General features: G+C 37.4%; 2 protein-coding genes across 12 annotated transcripts in view; both read left to right on the plus strand.

The window, feature by feature from the left end:
- NRPD1B (nuclear RNA polymerase D1B) overlaps positions 1–12,040 on the plus strand; it is a 91,925-nt gene extending 79,885 nt beyond the window's left edge. Inside the window, exons 15-21 of the mRNA XM_088949384.1 lie at positions 4,804–5,112; positions 5,963–6,124; positions 6,324–6,436; positions 7,742–7,795; positions 7,952–9,642; positions 10,531–10,645; positions 11,582–12,040. Of these exons, the coding sequence (XP_088805510.1) occupies positions 4,804–5,112; positions 5,963–6,124; positions 6,324–6,436; positions 7,742–7,795; positions 7,952–9,642; positions 10,531–10,645; positions 11,582–11,773 (2,636 nt within the window). The 3' untranslated portion in view covers positions 11,774–12,040. The remainder of the gene's footprint in view (positions 1–4,803; positions 5,113–5,962; positions 6,125–6,323; positions 6,437–7,741; positions 7,796–7,951; positions 9,643–10,530; positions 10,646–11,581) is intronic.
- Positions 12,041–24,825: 12,785 nt separating this feature from the next.
- The window catches only part of PDS3 (phytoene desaturase 3), a 186,409-nt gene continuing 185,192 nt past the window's right edge, over positions 24,826–26,042 (plus strand). For 4 of the 11 annotated variants that reach the window (XM_088949261.1, XM_088949263.1, XM_088949267.1 and 1 more), the window contains exon 1: positions 25,157–25,356. The gene's annotated coding sequence lies outside the window, so the exon portion shown is untranslated. Of the gene's footprint in view, positions 25,357–25,377; positions 25,442–26,042 lie in introns of those variants that run through there. The other 7 variants (XM_088949264.1, XM_088949268.1, XM_088949260.1 and 4 more) reach the window with 5 other exon arrangements.

A 26,042-nucleotide genomic window follows, 5' to 3' on the forward strand; every position in this document is an offset into this window, starting at 1 on the left:
CTTGTCGAAGGTGAGCACCATAAATGGCTCCTTAAGCTTATGAATTATGATTTTGAGATTTAGTACAAACCAGGTACAAAGAATGCCATGGCTGACGCTCTTTCCAGAGTTCCTGCTAAAGTACACTTAAATTCTCTTACACTCCCTATTTTTCTTGATTTTAATGACCTTAAGGAGCAAGTTGACACTGATTCCTTTCTAGCCAACGTTAAAAAAGTTATACAGCAGGATCTGGCGGCCTATCCTGCCTACTCTTTAGTTAGGGATCACCTTCGTTATCATGGTAAATTGGTTATGCCTTCTTCTTCTCTATATATACCCCTCTTACTTAAAGAGTTTCATTCTGGTGTTGTGGGGGGTCACGCTGGTATCCGTCGGACATATGAGCGTATAGCATCTGAATTTTACTGGCGGGGGATAAAACGCTCTGTTTAGGAGTTTGTGCAGGTTTGTGACGTGTCAACGCAGTAAATATGAAGCCATGTCTCCTGCTGGTCTTTTGCAACCTTACCCGTTCCTGATCAAATCTGGGAGGACATTACTATGGACTTTATTGAGGCTCTTCCTAAGTCTAAGGGATTTGATACCATTATGGTGGTGGTCGATCGTCTCTCCAAGTACACCCATTTCATCCCTCTCAGTCATCCTTTCTCAGCTCCCATGGTTGCACAGGCTTTCTTACACAACATAATTCGATTACATGGCATTCCCCGATCAATTGTGTCTGATCGTGATAAAGTCTTTATGAGTTTCTTTTGGCGCGAGCTTTTCACCTTGCAAGGTTCAGAATTGCGTCGCAGTTCAGCTTACCATCCTTAGACGGATGGTCAATCGGAGGTGGTTAACCACTGTTTAGAGACTTATTTGCGTTGCTTTGCGGCTGACTCTCCCTCTCGCTGGTCTTCTTGGTTATCTTGGGCAGAATACAGCTATGATACTTCTTTTCACGCTGCTGCTGGTATGACACCTTTTAAGGTGGTTTATGGGCGCGATCCTCCCCCATTGATCCGCTTTGAGCTTGGTTCTACTGCTAACGCAGATGTAGAAGCTGTTCTCCTTCAGCGTGACGTTGTACTCACGGAGCTGCGTGCTCACCTACACCGTGCACAACAAAAGATGAAGGACTCGGCTGATGCAAGCCGGCGTGATGTGAATTTTGATGTTGGGGATTTGGTGTATGTGAGGGTGCAACCTTATCGTCAGCAGTCTTTAGCTCGCCGAGCCAATGAAAAGCTTGCCCCTCATTTTTATGGACCATTTGCTATTATGGAAAGAATTGGTGTTGTCGCTTTCGAACTTCACCTCCCTCCGGATGCACGGATTCACCCAGTTTTTCATGTCTCGCAACTCAAGAAGGCGATTGGTAACCATATCTCTTCTCCTGTGATTCCTTCCACTCTGTCTGCTGATATGGAGATGCTTGTGGAACCAGCTGCCATGCGCGGTGTGCGTCCATCCACTAAGCTGGGAGTTACTGGTTTAGAAGTGCTTGTCCATTGGCAGGACCTGCCTGATTTTGAAGACTCTTGGGAGCCCTTTGACTTGCTACGAGATCAATTCCCTCACTTTAACCTTGAGGACAAGGTTAGACTTTGGGCGCCATGTAATGATAGGCCCCCAATTATCCTCACATATGCTAGGAGAGGAAAAGGGCAGCGCAAGCCAGGTCAGTAGTCGGTTGAGGGAAATGTTTAGCTATGCCAGCTGGGCATTGCTAGAGAAAGTTAGTTATGATATCAGGAGGGAATATTATTTGGGGAGTTAGTTATGATATTTGGAGGGAATAATTCTGAGAGGGAATCAATTAGGATGTCAGGAGGGAATATTTCTGAGGAATTTAGTTATGATGTCAGGGGGGAATATTATATAAGGGGGGGGGGGGTCCGAATTGGGAGGAAGAGGAAAAAACATTGTGTTGGGAGAGTCGGCGGTCTCTCGAAGAACCGACCTCTGAGTACCTATAAATTGAGTGTGAGATTTCTGGAACCTATCAGTTTAGCACCAAGTTTTCCAATCTTAGTAAGAAGGTCTAGCACATGCTTCCGTTGAGAAATAAAGATACCTTCCTTGGACCTAGCAACCTCAATGCCTAGAAAATACCGTAACTCCCCTAAATCTTTAATTTCAAATTCAGAACTGAGAAACTTCTTGAGAGCACTAACTTCTTTTGTATCATTGCCAGTAACCATAATATCATCTACATAAACTATAAGAAATGTCACCAAAGTGTCTTTTCTCTTAACAAAGAGGGTATGATGTGATTGAGTCTGAGTGTAGCCGAACTGAACAAGAGCAGCCCTAAACCTGTCAAACCAAGCACGTAGGGATTGTTTCAAGACATAAAGTGATTTCTTCAATCTACACATCTTACCCTGCATTTCCTTGCCATATATACTAGGAGAAAGGGATATATATATATATATACACATACATACATATACCTCTTCAGTGAGATCACCATTCAGGAATGCATTCTTATCATCAAATTGATGCATTTCCTTGCCATATATACTAGGAGAAAGGGATATATATATATATATATACACATACATACATATACCTCTTCAGTGAGATCACCATTCAGGAATGCATTCTTATCATCAAATTGATACAGAGGCCAATCATAGTTCACTGCTAAGGATAAAAGAACTCTCATCGAAGTCATCTTAGCATCTAGAGAAAAGGTCTCAGTGTAATCTATCCCATATACCTGAGTATATCCCTTGGAAACAAGCCAAGGTTCAAACTGTCCCTAATAGAAATCAATCCAACAAGGTTTACCTCTGATCCCCAAACAGCCCCTAATAGAAATTCAGTCCAACCAGAGGTTCCAGAATTATATCCAACCAGAACCACCCCTAATAGAAATCAAAAGGCTTACCTCTGATCCTCAAGCGCCTAGGCATCAACTAAGGACAAAAAACCTCCACAAAACTCTCCAAAAACCTTCCTAGTTGGGCTGCATAAGTAGCTGATTGATTAATCGATCAGTTCTCCATACACACTGTGTATGGGCAAAGAAAGGAGAAAAAAGTCGAATTGAGAACCTGCTCCAATACCAAGTTGAAAATTACACCTACAGTAACTTAGGTAATGTAAGAAAAGAAGAAAAGAGAGAAAGTGAAAGAAGAAAGAAGTTTCAGCAATAGGTTATGGAAGAAGAAAAGAAGGGAAGAGAGAAAAGAAGAATTCGAACCTCTCTCTCTAGCCCCCTTTCATCACTTTTATTAATAATTCTAAGTTTGAGTACAATTACTTGGATGCCCTTAATGGGGTGGCCAGCACTAAAGAAATAATTAAAAATAAATAAAAGAAGGCCTATAAGGCCCATAACTAAGAAACATAACTTTTAAATACTACTTAAAAGAAATAAAGAACACTTGGCCCATTCTGCCCATTCTCACTACAGAGGTGTTGGAAATGCTGGAAGAAAAAAAAAAACAGAGATTCTGAAGAAGATAGCAGCCTTGGACAGGTTGGAGAAAGAGAATAATCTTTCTAAAGAAAATTGGAGGGAGGGTGAGGTTTTGAGGGAGGAATTGGAGAAAATGATTCATGCTGAAGTTGTTATGTGGAGACAAAAGTCAAGGGCGTTGTGGCTAAAGGAGGTGAGATAAAAATAGTTCTTGCTTCCATGTACTGACCAGAAATAGGAGAGGAAGAAATTTCATTTTTAGGCTGTAGGAACAAGGTAATTGATGATCAAAAGGAGATTTCAGAAAAAAAAAATAGAGAATTCTACTTTAGTTTTTACAAATCATGTTCGGTCAGGAAGTGTTTTTTTGGGGGAATTTGGCATTTGACAAGATTGGAGAGACAATGGATGAGTGGTTAGAAAGAGAGTTTGATAAAGATGAAGTGTGGGAGTCATTGAAAAGAATGAAAGGGGACAAGGCAGTTCCAGATGGTTTTAACTTGTTCTCCTTTGAAAAATGTTGGATCTTTGTTGAGGATGATGTGATGGCCATGGTAAAGGAATTTTGGAAGGAAAAATGATTGAGAAAAGCACTAATGCAACATTCATTTGCCTTATTCCTGAGGTAGAGGGGGATTGTAAGGTCAAAAAATTCAGACCAGTAAGCTTGATTTCAAATGGCTATAAAATAATTGCAGAATTCTCTCAAGAAAATTAAGTTTGGTGCTTCATAAGATTGTGGGTCCTACCCAAATGGCTTCCCTGATTTGACTACTCCTTTATAAAAATAAATGTGTGTTTCTCTCTTTTGATAAAACCAAGATATAGAAAAAAGCCATTAGACTCCAAAAATGTATCCATTTTTGTAAAACATTTTACCAACCACATGTCAACAAGTACAGGAAGATCCTTCTGTCACCCATTGATGTCCTAAAACATTGATAAAATGGGACCTAATATTTCAAAGGAATTCAAATGATCAATTTTGAGAATTTTATCTAGGTAAGCTATCCACGTAATGGAAACTTGGAAGGAAGATTTGGTGACCAAATCCACTGCCAAGGGAATCCAATACTGTGGTTCCAAAGAAAGGTATACAAAAATGATTTGATCAAGAAGAGGTCAAAGTATTATGGAATATTATGGATAATATCTCAGTTTTATTTCTTATTGGTACTGAACGAGATGGAAATACAAATAATATATCAATATTTTAAACTATGCACATATTATTGAATTTGGTATCTTTTTTTTAATTAGTTAAGTTTTATTTATGTTTACTTATTCCTTGTGGAGGTGATTGCTATTGCACAAGGATAGAAAAAATGTCCCAAAATTTTGATATTGCTTTTAATGGTAAGTCTTTCCCCTTTTTTGTGAATACACAGGTGACCCTCAAGTATTGTCAGCCAACATAATGTGGACTAGCCCAGATGTATGTTCTTGGGTAAGAAACCCTTGCAAGATTCAAAATGGTGAGTTGGTCTTGGAAGTCGTTGTTGACAAAGCAGCTGTCAAGCAAACTGGTGATGCTTGGAGGGTTGTGCTCAATTCCTGCCTTCCCGTAATCCATTTAGTTGACACAAGACGATCCATTCCATATGGCATCAAACAAATTCAGGAACTACTAGGCATTTCATGTGCTTTCGATCAAGCAGTTCAGGTAGCATTTTCTCCTTTCATTGCAGTTAACAAATTGAGAACTTACTATTAAGGATTTTGTCTGGTAATACCACAAAAATTTGCATTAATTTGCATGTTTTCCCCCTCTCCAAAGCATCTCAGGTTTTTAAATGTAACTGAACTGCTTAATTTGTTGATGCCATTGATAATTTTTCTTGCTTATAAGGTTAAAATTGCATATTTCTCTCTGGTTTGTGGATTTTATTTTCTATAGTGTGAATGCCTGATCTCAACACTACTTAACGCCAATCATTTGGGGTTGGCTCATTTTAATGCCTGGTGATAAAAGATATTCATTTTATCTCTGAAGTTTGGATTTGGTACACAATGTCATATTGAACTGAGTATAATATAACACTATAACTGTACAAGTTATTTAAGAGTTAATAATAAACTTTTAACACTAAGATCTAACTTGGTATTTATAAATCATGCATTCACGGTCACTGATCATTTACTAAAAGTAAAAGTAGCATGCTACAAAAGCAGTAATGAAGAAAAACAGCTTAAAAAAAGTCATAAATAATTAACATTCATATAATGAGAACAAACAGTCATAAATAATAAACCAGTAACTCTGTAATTGCATACAAGAACAGCATACATTATAATGAAAAAAAAAAAAGAAGGAAATAAATGTATTTCTACCTGAATGTGAACCCAAATTCCAAAATAAATAATAAACTTTATACCTGTCACTGCTGAGCACTTACAGCTCACTCATCAGGGGCGGAGCAAGGATTTGTTCTTGAGAGGGGCCAAAATCTAGTAATCATGGATTGGGGGGGGCAAAAGTTAGTAAACATGGGTAGGGGGCCAAGAAAAAGAGGGACCCAAGAAAATCTTTGTGCTCTTTGGTTGCAGGTGGTCTATTCCAAGCAGCAACGTTATGGATGATTTGGGGAGAAAGAAATTTCAGAATCTTCAAGGAGAAGAGAAGGAGTGCAGAAGCTGTTTTTGGAGGCATTGCGATTAAAGCAATACATTGGGTAAAGACCATGACTGTATTCTTGGATTTCACCTTTGGTGATGTTATCGAAATTGGGGGGGTGGGGGGGTGATTGCATCTTCTTCCTCTTCCAAGGAAAAAAACAGTAGCACAATGGACCCCACCCACAACTCCTCAAATTGAATTTTGATGGCAGCAGTTTTGGCAATCCAGGCCCTTCTGGGATAGGTGGAGTTTTAAGAAATGATAGGGGAGAAATTCTGGGATTGTTCTCAGGACCAATTAGGGAAGGGGATTCCACAAGAGCGGAGCTGAAAGCAGTCATATTCGGCCTACAGAAAGCTGTGGAATTAGGCTCTCAAAAGTTGGTAATTGAAGGTGGTTCTAAAGTAATCCTAAGCTGATTGAGAAAAGAGGAAAAGCATCCATGGTTGTTCAGAAATGAGATAAAAAAATTTAGAAAATTATCAAAAGACCTGCAGTTATTAATTCAGTGGGTTCCAAGGTCAGCCAACAATCTAGCTGATCAGTTGGCAAAACAAGTGGTGAACAGAGAACAAGTATTCTGGGCACAGTTGTAACATAGAAAAGCAAAATCTTTGGGGTTTTTCTGTCTCCTGTTGTAAGGGGTAGCCAAGACTACTCAATGATGTAAAGACACCCTTTATTTATCAATAATTATCAATAAATATCTTCTTTTAGTGATCAAAAAAAGAGGTAAGATTTAAATAGATATTGTGGGGATTTTCAAGGCATGGGGGAGCCATGGCTCCTCTCTGCCATCCCCTTGCGCCACTCCCGCTACTCACAGGAACAGGGTTGACACTAGATAATAATAACAAATAAATCAATTAACATAGCTAACTGCTACAAACCAATTAACACACTAAATAAAAGATAAAGAAAAAGAGACATAATTATCTGTATTGGATTAAAAAACAAAGAGTAAAATAGAAAATAAGAATGGGGCGGAGCCCCTGTTTTGGAGTATAAAAAACAAGAGGAAGAATGGGGTGGAGCCCTGTTTTGGCTCCAAAACCAATGGAAAAAAAATTATAAAAAAAAGAAAGAAGAAGAAGATGAATAAGACAAAGGAGGAAGAGGAATAATGGGGTGGAGCCCCTGTTTTGGTTCCAAAACCCATGGAGAAAAAAAGAAAGAAAGAAAAAGATGGAGGAGGAGGAAGACGAAGAGCTGCCCTGTTTTGGTTCCAAAACCAGTGGGGAAAAATTAAAAGAAGAAAATAAAGAAAGAAGATGGTGGATGAAGAAGAATGGAGCAGAGCCCCTGTTTTTGTTCCAAAATTAAAATATATATATATATATATATATATATATATATATATAAGATGAAGGAGGATCCCCTTTTTTGGTGGCAAAATCAGTAGAGAAAAAATAACGAAGAAGAAGCAAATTCGAATAGCACAGTTCCCCATCGAGTTTACACTCTAGGCGTTGTCTCCTTTGGTTAGAAAATGTTGTAGGCTTTTCGTTTTCTTGTCTTTAAGTTTAGAAATAACAAAATAAATTAAATATAAGATATATTTATTATATAATAAACAAATGTAGGGGAATGATACTTCAGTAAGGTGCTCGCCTGGGTCACCTTGCCTGAGGGGCACGCCTAGGCATAGGGGTGGGTGCTGTGCTAAAGTGCATGTGCCTTTACATACGTGAGGCACCTGCCCTGAAAAGCACCTCACACCTATGGCATGCCTTTTAAATCAAATTTTATGGAACAACAAAGAGGTTGCTTAAAATTCATTTAATTTTATTTTCTGTTTCTCAATACACAATGAAATTATGGTTTACTAATGAATTGTTCATCTTGAGTTATTAGGACCCAATTTTTTTATTTTCAGTTAATAATATTGTGGTTGATTTCTTTAGTACTTTTTCTGTTAGATGGGAGTGAATCAAGATGGTGAAATAGACGTGTATGACTTTCTCCAGTTGGTGAGAGGGTCAAATGAAGGAGATTCTTTTACTACATGTTTAGGTCAAGAAATTGATGATCTTGAGCTGGAGAATGAAGAGAGAGAGTTGAGTTTATCCCCAAACGTCAATACTTGTTTCAATAAACCAGTCTTTGATGATAATGGATGCTTAGGGGAAGATTCTTGGGGAAAACAGGCTGAAAAAGAAGGTATAAATGGTTGGGACAAAAATGAAAAGCAACCTGAGGGAGGACAACAGTGGGAACTACATAGTTGGGATACTAATATGGAACAGAAACAGGCAAGCCAACCTAAAAGTTCACTTGGTTGGGGTTCTCCAGAACCTGTTGACAGGACCGGAAAAGAAGTTACTCAGGGCTGGCAACTGAAACAGTCATCTGTCAAGCTACAGACTTGGAAAGGAAAAGTTGAAGAAGTGGGCAAAAGTAGCTGGGAAATAAATGAACCACAATCCAGCTTGACACAACAGGGGGAGAGAAGCAATTGGAACATTATTGTGGAACAAAAACAGGGAAGTCAATGCTCACTTGATTGGGATTCCCTGAAGTCCAGTAACACAACCAAAAGTGAAACAAAAACTCAGGGTTGGCAATCAAAAGAGCCACCTGTCAAATCACCGACTTGGGAAGGACAGGCTGAAGGAGTGAACAGGAGTGATTGGAATGACAACAAACAGGAATGTGATTGGGGACAACTGAGGGTTTCAACCACTTGTGACACAAATGTAGCACAAAAACAGGGAACTCAACCTTGTCTTGGTTGGGGTTCTCCAAAATCCAGTGGAAGAACCAAAAATGAATTGAGAACTGAAGACTGGCAACTGAAAGACTCACCTATCAAATTACATACCTGGAAAGAATGGACTAAAGAAACAGATGGGAGTGGCTGGTGTGGAAACAATCAGCAATCTGACTTGCCACAACAGATGGAGTCGAGCACGTGGGCCACTAGTATAGCACAAAAGGGAAGTCAGCCTTCACATGGTTGGGGTTCTTCAACGTCCAGCAACAAGACCAAACACGAAATGAAAACTGAGGGCTGGAAACTGAAAGAATCCATTGCCAAACAACAGACTTGGAAAGACCAAGTTCTAGGAACAGATAGGAGTGGGTGGGACAGAAATGAACAGCAACTTGACTCCGTTGACTGGGAACAAGGGAAGTCAACTACTTGGGACAGTAATCTGACACCTAAACAGCAAAGTCAACCTTTACTTGGTTGGAATTCTCCCAAGTCTAGTGATGGGGGCAGAAATGAAAACAAAACTAAGGGCTGGGAATTGAAAGAACCAATGAAGTCACAGAACTGGGAAGAGCAAACAAGTCAACAGGGCAGTGAAGCACATCTCCAGTGGGGTCAAAGCAGTGGATCACCTATCAAATCACATGGTTGGGGTACTAATGTAATGAAAAAACCACTAAAACAACCAACTAGTTCACGTACTTGGGGTTCTGGAGATTGGAAGAACAAGAAAAATAGAACACCTGGAAAATTGGATAGTGGAAATGATTGCAACTCAAGTGGAATTTTCACTGTGAATAGACAGCGCTTCGATGTATTCACATCTGAGGAACAAAATATTCTTTCCAAAATTGAACCAATTATGCAATCAATAAAAAGAATTATGCACCAGTCCAGGTAATTTCCTATGGATCTCTCTCAAGATAATTTCAAAATGTTGCTAATTATTTGTTATCTTGCATATAAAAATAACAACCAGGATTTGTTAAATGGAAATGATTGCTTCATTCAGGGGAGTATAATAAGATTTCCTAGCTTAAAGTAAGAACATTGCATTACCATTTTATATAAATGGAAAGCTTAAGGACTGCCTGGAAACTTGATAGGAAAAGTGGGAATAGGAAATAGGTGATGCATCTTCTAATATTGGCATTTCAAAGTGAATTGATGCTGTAATTCTCATTGTTTTGATCACTCAGATTATCTAAATTAAATTCTTATCGACTCCTTTTTATCAGTATTGCATGGACTCTCCTAAGTGGATAAAGTGTCCATGTCAGGCATGCATCAAATTCTAGCACTCAATTACTCTCGATGGACACACTTCAAGATAAATATTTTCCTTCATCTAATTGCTTATTGAACATAAATGAATAGCTAGCATACACAATGAATGCCATTTTTTTAAAAAATCATTATTAAGTAATAAAGATTAAGCACTGAACCTCTTTTATATTATAGGTATATAATGTTAGAATTAGAAAACTATTAACTATTTAAATAGGTTATATTTTTCTATAAAAGCTTCTACCTCCCCATTTTTCTTCTTGCTGAGCCTGACTCCAGATTCCTGAACACGGGTTCTGATTCATGTGTGCCTGCTTTTGAATACCGAGACATTCTTAAAAAAGAATTTTCAATGTGTCTATATTTGCTCTTTAAATCAACACTTTGAGGGTGTATGGTCAAACCCTTTTCCTCACATTTTTTCTTGTCTTCCGTATCATTTGCCATTTCAATTTTATATATGTGTTCTGACAAGAGCATCTTATTTCTCCGATGAAGGTACAATGATGGTGATCGATTGTCAATAGAAGACCAGTCATTTGTATTAGAAAATGTGTTCAACTACCATCCAGATAAGGCCATAAAAATGGGTGATGGAATTGATTATGTTATGGTATGCAGCATTGCAATATATTGTGTTTATATTTTCCATGTTTTTTTATTTTATGGCATCATGGAACACCAAGAAACTTCATCCCTATATTCTAGTCTTTAACATGCGCTTATTTTTGGTTTCTTGTCTACATCTTTATTTTCACCAATGCACTTGAAATGAAAAACAAAATATGACATGCATCAAAAGTCATAATCTATAATGTATGCAAGGTTTTAGTTGATTGATGGTTGAATTTGCTCCATGTAGTTTTGTTTGTAAATTAGTTCTGAGGTACTTTTTTTGTTACTTTAGAGTCAGATTTTACACCAGAGTTGAACATAAAAGTTGAAACCTTGTTGAGTTTATGGTAATTAATTGATCTGTAAGGAGAGAATACTTAAACATTAATATTTTTCAATGCAATCTGTCTCTGGAACATATAACACATGCCTCATATCAACCACGTTTTACATATTGATCATAGCCATGCAGTAGTATTGCTTTGCTGTCTATTGTAGATCAATTCATATATTTTCTTATTAAAAAACATATGCACCTTAAATACTGATTAAACCAGCTATCCTCAACCAGCTATCCAATTAATAAAGCTTCCACCACATTCTGAATGGTTTTTGCATCAGTAGTCAACCCAACTAGATTATTGAACTATCTAATAGATTGAACTTCTTGGATAGAAATAAGTAACTGGCTAGTAAAATAATCTTTATCAGACTAACATCTTCCTTTGTAGCCATATTTTACCCTGGAAAATCTTCTTGTTGAGACAGGTCAAATGATACTGATTGAAAGATGTGAAAAATCAGAATGTGTTCTCCAGTGTGACCAGCTTCCTCTCTTCTCTAGGCTGAATGTTCCCTCACTGATTGTTAGCAGATTATTTGTAGAATTTTTTATATTTGGTTTTTATAATAAAGCTGGTATTTAATTTGATAGGTAGATAAACACAGCAGTTTTCAAAGTAGCAGGTGCTTCTACATTGTCTCGACAAATGGTCATCAAGAAGATTTTTCATATCTCAAATGTCTGGAGAACTTCATCAAAGAAAGATATCCCGGGATAGGTGAATCCTTCGTTAGGAAATACTTTAAGAGACATCGTTCTGGAGGTGTCCTTGAGCGAGAATAAGAGGCTGTTCTGGCCTTTTAGATATCTATTTTGTGGGCCTTGTTAACCTTTTTAGAATATGAATTAGTTGTTTCTACAGTCGTATGGTTCATCAGATGTACATATTAGTCCTGTCGTTTAGGTCACACGTGTATCCTCTTTTTTGCTCACTGTAATTTTGTATTGTGTGTGTGTATATATACTATTACCCCACATGAACCACATTTTTTGCCTGTAAGTAGTTGTGTTTCATTCTTGTGCAACTCAAAAAGGGAAACATTTAAAATATCCCTTGCGTCCACAAATAAAGTTCCTAGGTTGGGTTTTTCCCATATGCGCTAGCAGTGTGGTTATCTGCTCAAATGGTATAAACCCTTGATGCAATTGAAAATTTATCTCCACAATTAGCAGGAGGCAAATTTCAGTAATCTTCGTAAGATCTAAAAGAAGAAACTTGTTGCCAAATATATGATCATATTCAGATTACTGTTGGATGCTACAAATTCAGAAGTACATGATCACAAGTTAATCGCCCAATAAATTGCTTGAAGTATCTAGGTATGAGTGCCTTAGTTGTGAACCAAATCAAGTCATGTAGATTTCAGCTGATTTGAATCTGCGGGTGGCAATAAGAATGACTTTTCGGTGTATGTAGATGGTTCCTTCGATCAAAACATTGAGAAAGCTGAAACGGGCTATTTTTAATTCCAATAAATCAATCATCCACGTAGCAGGGAAATCAGTCCATCTGGACAGTTGATATTTTCTCCGATGCAGCCGCAGTTGTAAATAGCTTGTCCTTTGACCGACAGGTTTCGGACTGGACTATATATATTTCGGAACCAGATGTTTTAGAAATGTTTTATCTTTTTGTAATGGTTTCAAAGGTAAGTAAATAGGGAAAATATGAATTGCCTATATTAAGAATATGTACATAGGTTATAGGAATCGAGGGATGATCAGGTGATAGTTGTAAATTTGTATATCTTTTGGCTGTGTAGGGTTTGAAAGAAAATAAGGGAAGGGAAAACTTTTCTGTTCCTCTTTATTTCCCTTCCCTTATTTTCTTTCAAACCGAATACAATCTTAATGAATATGTAATGAGGTTTTTTTATTGGAAAAAGGGAAAATGACTTACCTTTGGTTTTCAAAACCTATTTAAAGTACCCTTATTATGTAATATGATAAATACTGGCCATTCATTAGTTATTTATCACATTCCATTTGCATGTGATATATATCGTGACTCTTAATATTTTAAAACCCAATTTTACCCTTTAATTTATTTAGACAAATCTTCCTGTTTTTTCCACAAAATAGAAGTTTGATGAACAAGCTGTAATGGCAGAAACAGAAACTTTCATTGGGATCCCAAGAGATTTCGAATGGCTTATCAGAGATATTGAGCGGAAAAAATGGGATGGGAGCATGGTGAGCCCAGCCAAATCTCCCTCTCTCTCTCTGAGGACCATCAGAAGACGAAGAAAAGCTGGAAAAGTCCAATGTTTGCAGCGAAGGCCAAATTTGCGGTATTAATCTACAACGGTGATGCATCCAACAACCTTGGCATCACATGGCACCAGATGAAGAGCTTGAATAAGGTGTTGCTAATCTAATATTTGCATAACTCAACAACCTGAACACTCGAAGCTAACCATTGTCTAATAAGTAATAACCTCCCCTTCAAGTTGAGCACGCGAGTTCCAAAGGCTCGACTAGGTCTGTTCATCAAACCGACCAAATGACCAATTCGACTTTCAGTTGTCAGTTTTCAACTATTTTTGGCGGGATTCAATTCAGTCATTATGCTAACCTGAGAGGTTGGGTCGTGGGAAGTGGAAATTTTCCATATTTTCTAGTTTAAAATATTTTATATTATAAATTTATTTTTTAAGTTTAACTTTTTAATAATATTATTGAATTTTTTTTTAATTTAAATCTTTTGAACCAATTGACCAAGCCAATAAATCAATCCAAACTGGTGCAACCTGGGCTGGTTGGTTTTCACTAATGGTCAACCAATTTCGAATAACCAATTCCCATTTCAACCAAGTCAGTTCAATTGGCCAAATGATCTGCAACCAAACTAAACCAACAGGTGAACAACTGATTGAATTGATCAATAGTTAATGCTTTGGTGAAAATGCCTAGTAGTCATTGTTTGTAGGAACATTGAATTCTGAATATGTTCACGAATAAAATGATAATCTATGTCAATGTGTTTGGTTTTTTCGTGTAAGACATGATTGACTGCAATATATAGGAGACAAAAGATGAACATTAAGATCAGAAAGCATGTGTTTGATCAACAACAGTTCTTCGGTGGCAATTACCATAACATGGTATTTGGCTTCAGTAGAATACTGAGATATCTTATTTTGCTAGGGGTGCAAATGGATTGGAACATGATCTGATCTGGTCCTATATTGTCGGATTCAAATATTCTTATTTCAAAGTTTTGGATCGAATTCAGATTACCCCTAAAAGGATCGGATAAGATTGTATATTGCACTTTTGTAATTTTTTATAAAAAATATGTGTATATATATATATGACGAAAATAGTTGAAAAAATACTTGTATTTATTATTTTTTCTTTTATTTAAATTGTTATGTTTTATTTTCTTTTAATAATTTTTTAATTTTTTAACAATTAAATCGGATCAAATCAGATTCAAATATTTGACATCCATATTGGATTCAAATTTGAATCAGTAATTATAAGATCCGATTAGATCTTCGGGTCGGACTCAAATACACCCTAAATCAAATCCAATTTAATCCATTTGCATCCCTATATTTTGCCATTTAACCTTCCATGAAAGAAGGGAAGAACTAATTAATATTAAAAGTGGAACTATACGGTATGGGTGCTATGCATTAGTTCATGATTATAAATAATAACTAAATAATAAGCTTAAAAAAATTGCTATTTGTACCTGTTTTAACCATATGGGCAAAGAAGAAGTAGCAGGTATTCTTTGGCCTCATTTTTTATCAAAACGAGGGTCAACCTAATCCATTTGAAATACCCATGCATATAACCTATAGTAACTCAAATTATTGAAGCAAAACAGTCTTATGAGTTTCATTTTTAATTTAAATTAAAGTTTAACGCAAGTATTACTATTATTTATTAATTAATAGTTAAATTTTTAACTTACATTATTAATAACATAATTTGTAGTTTAAAAATTATTTTGATTTCTTGATAACTTAATTTATAGTTTATTTAGTTACCAAAATTAAACTTTATTAGTTAATAATTAAAATTAAATAATTACTAAAATAATAAAACCTGTCCAACCAAAAAATAATGCTTAGAATAAGATGTCTAATTAGATATTTCATAACTTGTTATTTGATAAAGCGCGTGCAACACACAAGTCGCCACTAGTAATATATAATCAAGGAGCATCGGTCAATCAATACGGACTAAAATCCACGGTATTAGTATTGTGCATATTGATATGCAAGGATCGCTCCAAGATTGTCTGACGGGTGAAAGGTAGTGTGATGATGAGGTTTCCGTAGCTCAAGATGATGATGAATCTGCCAGCATTAACAATGTCATCAAAAGCAAGACAAAGACGATTTCATGAAAAATCCATGGCCTCTAATACCATGACAAAACAGAGAAAATGCTTACATGAGAAAAGTTTGTTGAACTATTTAATAAGCTAGTTAAAAACTAATTAAAACGAGTGTAAAATGATTAATAAATAGTAAAATTGATGAAAAGTATTAATAATTAAATAATGTTTAAAGAATTGAGGATTTAAACATTAATTAAAATAACTCATTAAATAAAACTGTAATTTAGTACTTAAAATAATTAACCATAAAACTATTGTTAAATAAAAATTAGTTAACTAAAATAGTTTTTTCTTAATTAAGATAATAATTATTTTAACTAAAGAAAATATTAAATAATTAAATAAAATAATTACATAATTAATCAATTGATTATGTATTGTTATCAGACATTTGTTACATAATCATTATATATTTAAATAATTATTATTAAATATTTAAAATAAACAACTACATAATGGTTTTAATAAAATCCATATCTAGTAATTATAAATAAATAATTATTAATAAAATTAAATAAATATTAATTATTAAATAAATAATAAATAATAAAATAATCATTACTAGACAATACAATAATTAAAGAATAAATTCATAAATTATTATTATTATTATTATTGTTGTTGTTGTTGTTGTTGTTGTTGTTGTTGTTGTTGTTATCATTATCATTATTCCATGTGGGGCCTAAAGGGAGGAAGTGGGAATATTTTTGAAAAATAAAAATAGTAAATATGCTACCAATCTTTATAGACTAACATGTTAAGATTGAATGTGAAATGGTGATCGAACTTTCTTAATGGCTCTTAAAGTGGAGTTTGGATCTCCTAGGGTGCAAATAAGTCGGATCATATCCGATTTGATTCCAAATTCAAACACCTCCTTGATCCTAACAAATCAAATTAGATAAGAAAAGTCAAACCGCTTAGGCCCTGTTTGACGCATCTTTTCGTGTGGTTTGCTGGTTGTGTAGAAACTCGACAGGTCGTGTTTTTGCCTTTTCCCGTTTGGTTGAGAAAATATCTATCCACCAAATGATGCTACCCTAAAAAGACGCATTAAACCCGTTTTGGGCTATTTTCGGGAAGCTCCAAATGGAGCTTTTCAACTTTTTTATTGTGTCTTCATGCGGAAAGAAGTGTGGGAAGATGCACCTTAACCAAATAGTCTTTAAGCTGCTAAGATCTTAATGCAAAAGCTCACATCATCTTTTGGCTACCAGGTCTGCCAAAAGAAGACTTGCCAAATGACACCTTAGTTAATGGATATCAAATTCGAATATACCCCAATTTGATTCACCAACATGATCGGATCCTATCCATTATTTATATAACTATATGTTATATGTGTTATATTATAATATATTATTGATGGTGCGTGATCTGGCAGCTCCCTACTGGAGGATAGCTCAGACATCTGGCTAGCGAGGTCGGTAGGCCGAGTTGCAAAAGAACAATGTCAGAGTACCCGAGGTGAGCACTTCGATGCTTAAGTCAGTGATGAGAGTGAGAAAAGAGTAGAGAGCTAAGAATGCAAGAGCAATTTTAGTGCATAACTGTGCATACCTTATGTGGTTGAAGAAGGTGCCTTTATATAGGCATGGGTAGGCATAGCGCGTTAGAGATCAACATAAGGATATGGCTAATCGGCCCGCCACCCTCGGAGATGGTTTTAGTGGATAGCGGTAAGTCTTATCCAATTATCTCTGAAGCAAGCAGCATGGAAGTTAGTTTTATCAATCAGGCGACGTGATCCCAGATGACTCGGATGCGATAGGTCACACGTAGCGGAATCCGATTGCCATGTCGCGTAGGTTGCCACCTTGGGCCTCAGCCAAGTCGATAAGTGCTTGACAGGAGGTTGGCCCTCCTATTGAGGTCCTTGGTCTACTGTTATTGAGGTTGTCGGTCCACTCTACCAAGGTGCGTATGCCACATAAGGCCATCCCCTCCTCGGCCCTAGCCAAGGTGTGTCCGAGGTGAATACGAGGCGATTCCGATTGACTTGGTAAGGATGTGTCACTGCTTATGTGGCATCAAGGTGTTATGCAATAGTTCGAAAGCGCTATGTGGCACGATGTCACTATAGGGCCAAATTATCCCTCATCAATTATAAGATTATACAAATAATATAATGTATTATTTATATTATATCATCAGGTTTTTTAATTACATGTCTAATCGAATCGGATAACGGACAAGGTATTCAAATTTGAATTCAAATCATCCTCTTGAAAAATCTAGTGGATTCTTATCAGACTCAAATTAGTTGGGGTTCTTAAATGGATCATATCAGATATACCCTTTACCGGATCTGATCCAATTCATCTCCTACCTACAAAGCACATTTCAACACCCTTTCACCATGGAATTGAGACCCACCATAAAATTGTTGCTCTTCACTTCTTAAGAATTAAGAATTAAGAGCAAACAAATTACCCTTGGTCTACTTTCTCCAATTTTATCACCTATTAATAGAATTAATTTTAGCCAAGTTCCTTTGATATCCTTGGTTTGCAGAGTAGTTATCGTACACAGGTTTTACCGATTACCACTTCAGATCTTTTCTACAAGATAAAAAGGGAAAATGAAAATCTAAGAATTGGGGATTGTCCCATTATGGAATTGGGATTTGCTCCTCATAGAGCGCTCCTTACACTAACTTCATAACCATCGCAGCCATCTCTCCTCAATAATAATATACAAATACAAGAGATGTTCCTAATGTGTGGTTGCAACATATTGTGAGATCGGTGTGCAGAGCATGCTATGAGAGCAGATCCAGAATCCCCATTATGGCCGAGGAAGGAAAATAGAGATTGGATTTACTTCTCACTGATTGCACCTCACACCAATCTCACAACATGTTTTAGTTGTGCATCTGGAACATCTTCGTAATTGTAAATATTTATGGAGAAATGTTCCCAATGCACAACTGAAACATGCCATGAGATTGTGATACCAATTCTTGGGAATTGGGCTTCAAGAATTCAGGAGAATTGTAGTCAAGAATAGTTCTCGAGAGTTCTTGGGGGGAAATTACTACAAATAAGAGAGAGGAAGGGAGAGGGAAAGGGGAAGAGGAAGAGGAAGAGAAAGAGAAAGAAAATTCTGGTATAAATATATTTTTCAATTTGGTGTTTACATCAGATTTTTATACAACAAGTTGTTACATTTGTCAACACCTATAACCCACTCCTAACTAACATTCCTTCATGAAGCTCATGTGGGCAATTAAATCTTGCATCAATACGTCCCCCTCCAAAGTACCCTTGTCCTCAAGGGTTGAATTGTGGATATCTATTGGAGATATCAAAGAAATATTCCCAGTTGAGTCTTCAAGTGGTAGTCCTTTCCATTTGATCAATAACTGTGTAGCAGCCTTATTACCCCTTTTAACCATACGCTTGTCTAAGACAGCTTCAGGTTCAGAAGATACACAAGTAGTCATGAAAGGAGGTAGAGGGCACAAAATGGTTGGAGGATTAAGTTATCTTTTCAATTGAGATACATGGAAAATGGGATGAACTTTAGCTTGAGAAGGGAGCTCCAACCTATAGGCTATTGCGCCCACTTTGTCCATAATCTTATAGGGACTATAGCACCTAGGAGAAAGCTTAGGAGTTGGTCTAGTTGCCATAGAAAGTTGCTGGTAAAGTTGAAGTTTAAGGTATACCCAATCTCCAATACTAAACTAGCGATCACTCCTATGCTTACTAGCCAACTAAACCATTCTGTTATGAGCCCTACAAAGATGGTATTTAAGCAATTGAGTGAAAGTTTCCCTCTATTGCAAACTCCTATCAACCACTTCCGCAATAGATTCACCAAGGAGGTATGGTAGATGAAGAGGCAGGGGCTGGCCATAGAGCATTTCATATAGGGTGTGTAGGACTGAGGTGTAAGGCTAGATTGAGGAGTGGTCTTTTTGAAAGATGAAGAAGAGCCTTCAAGGAAGACAAAAGCCTTTTGGTAAGGGATTAGGAAATGAGGGGGTTGTGGAAACTCGAGAGTGTTGGTAGCGAAATGCTCAAGATTCAATGATGTCTAACACGAGGAGGACCCTCTATTTATGGAGAAGGTCCCGAGATCCTAAAAGGTAGGAGACGAGAATATTCGCTTTGTATCGGGGAAGGGAATATTTGGCTCATTGGCAATTATTGGATATGTTGTTGAGGTATCACCACGTGTCTCATAAAGATATTCTCAATGATCAACTTTCCTTATCCTCCAGATCCCTCATTACTCACATGTACTACTATCATTTTTTGTGCCATGACTAATCCTATGTGGCAATGATGATGTCACCATCCGAAAGTCGATATTTTGTTAATTCCTCATGGCGGTTCGCAAGGTGCTTCGTTGTCATGGGTTTGTCTGTGTTTGGGCACATGTACGTCATGGGTTTGTGTGAATTTCCTGCACGTCACCGCAAGTGTGGCTTCATTGCACACTCAAATGTGCTTGGGTCTTTTAGTCGAGTCTTTCTGAGACTTGTTTAGGTTTGGGTGTTGACTGCACTTGGTGGGTTGTGGGTTTATCGCGGTTCAGCTTAACATGTTGTGGGTTCATTGCGACGGTGACGATGAATTGTAAGTTCATCGTAGCGTGGGAGGTTGACTATAGGCTGCTTGTAAGTGTTTTTGTAGTGTTATTCTTGGTGTCTGAGTGTTCTTTGAGGGTCTGAGTGAGTTGTACACACCTACAGGGTGGTTTGGGTAGCTGTATGAAAGGTAGTGTTGTACCACCATTTTGCCATAAATAACCACTGAGCCCATTCATAAGGCATGTCTGAACACATACATCTCAAGTAAGTCTCCAAACACCTATTTTGAAACCTCTGATTAACCATATGTCTGTGGGTGATAGGAAGAAGCAAACTTCAAATCAACTCTTAGACAGTAGACAACTCTTGCCAAAGTTTGCTCAGGAATATGGTATCTCTATCACTAACTATGCTTTGAGGCATTCCATGAAGTTTAAAAATATGACCCATGAATGCTTGAGCTACAACAAGGGTCGTGTATAGGTGTGACAAAGCCAAGAAATGAGCATATTTGCTTAAACGATCAATAACCACCATGAGGACATCCTTACCATGGGATTTAGAGAGGCCCTCGATAAAATCCATGGCAATGTCTGCCCACACCATTTGAGGAATTGATATAGGTTGTAGAATGCTAGGTGAAGCAATATTATCATATTTGAATTTCTGGCAAACATCACACTTCCTAAAAAAATGTTTAACATCTTTCCTAAGCCCCTTCCAATAGAATAATGTAGATAGTTCTTTAGTAGTGGCTTCTATACCGAAGTGTCCACCATTTGAAGAGGCATGGAAATAGATTAGAAGTTTGAGCCTTAGTGTTGGGAAGCTATCAAGAGTAAATAGGATGAGAATATAGGTCACCTTGCCAACCGGGAAATAAAATATTGTAACTTGGGGTCTTGCTTCCAACTATCTTGGATTTGTAGATATAGATAAATAGAAATAGTGGATAAAGACATAAGCATCATATCAGTTCCTGGTACTCTAGAAAGGGCATCAACTGCTACATTCTATTTCCCTTGCTTGTAGATATCTCATAGTCATACTCCAAAAGTTTTGCTAACCAGAATTGTTGAAAAGGGGTGGAGATTTTCCACTCTAGTAAAAATTTGATGCTTTTATGGTTTGTTCTAATAATGAAGTGCCTTCCCATTAAATATTGGCTCCATTTGTTGATTGCATACACTATGGAAAGTAGTTCTCTTTCATATACTAATAAAACCATGTGTTTAGGAGCTAAGACCTTACTAATATAAGTGATAGGATGCCCATCTTGCATAAGAATCGCTCCCACACCGTAGCCTGATGCATCTGTTTTTATAACAAACAACTTGGAGTAGTTAGGTAATGCTAAGACAAGAGTTGATATCATGGCAGTTTTGAGTTGCTAAAATGCTATTGTTGTTGTTTCATTCCATTGGAACCCATCTTTTTTAGTAGATCAATCAAAGGTTTTCTAATTTTTCCATAGTTCTGCACAAACCCTCGATAATAGTAATGCCCCAATCATTCAATCTGATCAACTCCAAAAGAACATTTTCTTCTGGAAAAAAGAGAGTTATTTCTCATGATAGTGAAAACAACTTTGAGATGTATGAGTTGTTGGTCCAAACTAGCACTATAAACTAAGATGTCGTTAAGGAACACTAGTACAAACATCCTTAAATGTGGTTGGAACACATAATTCATTAAACTTTGAAAGGTAAAGGGTGCACTAGTGAGCCCAAAAGACATCACCACAAATTCATAATGGCCCAAATGGTAGGGATGGCATCGGGGTGGATATGGGGCGGGGCACCACCTCCCCATCCACGCCCCGTGGCTAAAATCCCCGCACCCGTCCCCGCCCCATCCCCGGTATCAGGGTAAAGATTCAACCCCCATCCTCGGCCCCTTCGGGGATCGGGAATCCCTGACATGTACCTGCCTAGAAATACAGTGAAGATTGAAGAACAAAGGAAGACTGGGAAGTCTACTGCTACGGAGATGGTGGCGCCCAATGGTCTATTATCGCTAGAGCAAGAAAGGAAGAAAAAGCTAAGAACCACTATTGATCTATTACAAACTGGACTGTTAGATCTGTTACAAATGGAGAAAGTAAGAAGAGTGAATGACTAATTCACTGTGAAGATTGAAGGAAAACTACCGGACTGAGAATGTGAGAAGTCTCGAAGATGAAGACTGAAGAGTGAAACACTACGGTCGTGCGGCGGTCCGCGGTTCCTCTATGCTACAGTAGTCGGTGGTTGGCGGTTCCTCTGTGCTATGACGGTGGCGGCATCCAACAGTCAATGATTGTGCAAAGGTTGAAGGAAGACTTAGTGACTCTCTGAGTCTCTGTATGTGCGAAGGTTGAAGGAAGACGAAATAAGCAAAAGTTCTAACTCCTAACCTAATACCTTAATTAATACATTATATATAAAAGGGTATACCTATAATTCACAACCAGGATTGGGGCGGGTTCGGGGATTTATAAGTAGACCCCATCCCCACCTCGTCCCCGGTTTGAGGCCAAAGAAAATTCCCCAAACCCGTCCCGTGTGCATTTGCGACTGGGGAAATCTGCCCCGTTCGGGGTGGGTCGGATTGAGGACTTGGTTTTGCAGGTAAAATTGCCATCCCTACCAAATGGGCTTTGAAAGCAGTTTTATGTATATATGTCAAGTGCATTCTAATTTGATAATATCCAGATCTAAGATCAATTTTTTAGTAAATATTGGGTCCCTCCAATTCATCAAAAAGCTCTTCTACAACAAGGATTGGAAATTTATCCTCGATGGTAGTTTTTGTTTAATTCTCTATAGTCCATACAAAGCCTCCAACTTCCATCTTTTTTGCTAACCAAAACAACTGGAGATGCAAAGGGACTATTGCTTGGTTGGATGACCCCCATAATCCAACATTTCTTGGGTTAACGTATCAATGATATCTTTTTGAACCAAGGTATATTTGTATGGTCTCTTGTTTACAGGAGTGGTGCCTTCATTTAGGGGTATCCTATTGGTCAAAGGAGGTTTATAAGGGGGTAAGGACTGAGGTTCATAAAAAATGTCTTGATATTCATTCAATAATTGAGAGATAGAAGAATGTACCTCATTATTGGGGGATGTGTGTAATGAAAAGAATGTTGTGAAGGATTTTCTTCCACTTGCAAAACACAAAGCTGCAACATAGATGTCTGAGGAGAATGTAATAGCTTGGCAAAATGCTTTTGTTAGCATTTTGAGGATAGAAGAAGAACCTCGTGGAACATGCCTTTTGCCATTAATGGAGAATTCCATTTTGAGCTGTTGAAAATCCCATACTATAGGGTCCATCGTAGAGAGCCATTGAATTCCAAGCACCATGTCGCAACCCCCTAATGGAATCAACATTATGTTAGCCTTGAAGCTAGTGTTTTGGATTTTCACAAAAATCTTTGCATATAGCAATACTGAACATCCTACTCCCATAAGCTATTGCCACAGAAAGATGTCCCCTAGTAGATATCTTGCAGCCAATTTTCTAGTGACATGTACATCCAAGAAATTATGAGTGCTCCCACTATCTATAAGAATGTGTAGTGGTTTAGCATTGTAGTAGCCATTAATCCTCATAGTTTGAAATGCCTGGGATCCAGTCAAGGCATGTACTGAAATTTGTGGTGTCAATGTCATCTCTTCTTCAATGTTGCCCTCTTCATCTCCTTGTACCTCAAGAATAATTATTGCCTCTTTTGTTTGCATTTATGACCAAGAACAAATGCCTCATCACAGAAATAGCACAACCCTTTAGACCTTCTCTCATTCATTTAAGTAGTTGTAATAATTTTGTGGGGTTTATCAAGTAAGGTGGGTTTCTTGTTGGTAAGTGGATTGGTTGCAGGGTTGTGGATGGGTGTGGTTGATTTATGGATTACATTGGCAGAGCTTGAGTTTGGTTTTGAAAGGGAGGGGTTAGGTAATAATTGAGGCAGTCTTTGTGAGAATTTAGCTCTCTTATTTTGTGCAACAATAGCAACTTTCTGCAATTTTGCCAAGAAAGTTGCATGTGTTAGACAGTGTATGCCCTTTTTGTTTCAAGAACGAACCTTGAAAAATGCAGTTTTTCTAAATCAATGAATAGGATTCCCGGAAAGGAGAAAGAAGTTTTTGAAAATTTGCCTAGCCACCCTGCATGGTTCGGCCATCCATATAATGGATCTCTCTTCCCTTCAACATGTTGTAAAGTTTTGGGTTGAAACATTCTTATAGACAATTGAATGTCCCCTCTCAATTCAACATGTTGTAAACCTAGATTTGATATAAGCTTGATGCCATTGCAAAGCTTTTCCTTCCAAATGAATGGAGGCTAATCTCACCTTGGTGTCAATATGTCAATAGGTGTCTCATCAATTAGGAAGAAATAGTCACATTTATATAACCATCCCTTTAAATCTTCTCCATTGAACTTAGCTGGCCATAGTCTTCCCATGCAATTGTTCTTGCTGCTCTTGCCTTGTTGTCAAAGAACCTACCTCCTTGATCAAATTCCTTACTGTCAAGGAACCTTCCAACTTCCAATTGATACCAATTCTTGGGAATTGGGGTTGGGGGGGGGGGTTATTAGGAATAGGAGAGAAGGGAGAGGGAGAGGGAAAGCGAAAGAGAAAAAAAATTCTGGTGTGAATATATTTTTCCATTTGGTGCTTACATCAGATTTTTATACAACAAATTGTTATGGATGTCAAACCTGTAATCAACTTTTAATTAACATTCCTTGGTGAAGCTCACGTGGCTAATTAAGGGCTCGTTTGGCAAGTCTTTTTGAAAAGATATTCTCGTAGCTCTGATAATTAATAAACACATTGAACTTTTGACATAAGATCTGAACAGTCTGAAGACCGTTTGGCTGATGCATGTATTTCCATGTGGCATGAGAAACTTTATTTAGAGCTTCTCGAAATCAACTCGAAATGACTTTCGCACGTTTTTTTGACACCACATCTTTTGGTGGCTAGATTTTTTGCGTGCAAAACGGGAATAGATCGATTTTCGGTCTTTCCGGCTTATAAACAGCCGAAAAACTGTACAAAAAGACGCGCCAAACAACACCTAAACCTCGCATCAGATTAGTGTGAGGCGCGCTTTTTGAGGAACAGTTCCGAACCGGACAGTGTCTACCGCGGCTAAAATCGAGAATAAACTCGGTGTGAGGTGCGCTATGCAAGGAGCAAATCCCGATTCGGCAACAGGATGATGGAGTGCTCATACGTCATACAATAGGAGATGGGATTAGGCGCCCCTGTAAGTCACTCGTGCTTAGCATTCTAAAACCATAAGTAATTAACACGCTGGCTCACTCTCAAGCCCTTACCGCCCGTCTGATCGTCACCTACTCACTTCGCTTCTTTTTGTTAGTTTTCTATGCATTGTAAATTCGTTATCACTTTATCTGTCTCTCACTGAAAAAATCATTTTGTTTGGTTCTCCATTTATTCTGCTGAAGGTAAGAACCTTGACTTGATTCAATCTCCGAGAAAAGAAAGTTCAAATTCTTTTTTATTTTGAGTTCTTGAGGCCTTTTGCAACCGGTATTTGTTATTTATCTATTTGCGTTTCTTTCTCATTATAACTTCGTTTGGGTTTATTCTGGTTTAGTTCAAGTGATAAGTTCTGGAGCTCCGAGTTAAATATGTCGAAAAGAAAGAAAAAGCTGGAAACATTTTGGTGTAATTGAAATCGTGTTTGTTGTTTGTTTTGAAGAATTTAGTTGTAAGATTTAAAAAGGCTTAAAGTTGAGCTGAAGAGATAGGTTTCGAGATTTTAGTTGATTATGCTTAAAAAATCAATCTGAATTCAAGCCTTCACGGTGCGCACTTGAAATTGGTTATGTTGAGAATTCAGTTGTTGTATCCTTAAGATGTCAATTGATTTGAAACTAGGCTCGTCGTGAATCCCCTTATTAGAAGCTTAAGATGTCAATTAAGTTATGTTTGCTGTGAATTCCGTTGTTAGAACATTTAAGGTGTCAATTGATTGTCTTAGACCTTATGAAATATATGCTGCTGGATACAAGCGAATGTTTTTTATATATTTTTCTGTGCATTAAAAAATTGAAGGTGAGCAGTTAACTTTGTTTTTGAAGCTATTTATGTTGTAAATTCAGTTGTTGGAAGATTTAGGCTGTCAATC

Source organism: Nelumbo lutea, chromosome 6 (assembly GCF_056320005.1).
Source record: "Nelumbo lutea isolate HS-2025 chromosome 6, American lotus-T2T, whole genome shotgun sequence".
NCBI lineage: Eukaryota > Viridiplantae > Streptophyta > Magnoliopsida > Proteales > Nelumbonaceae > Nelumbo > Nelumbo lutea.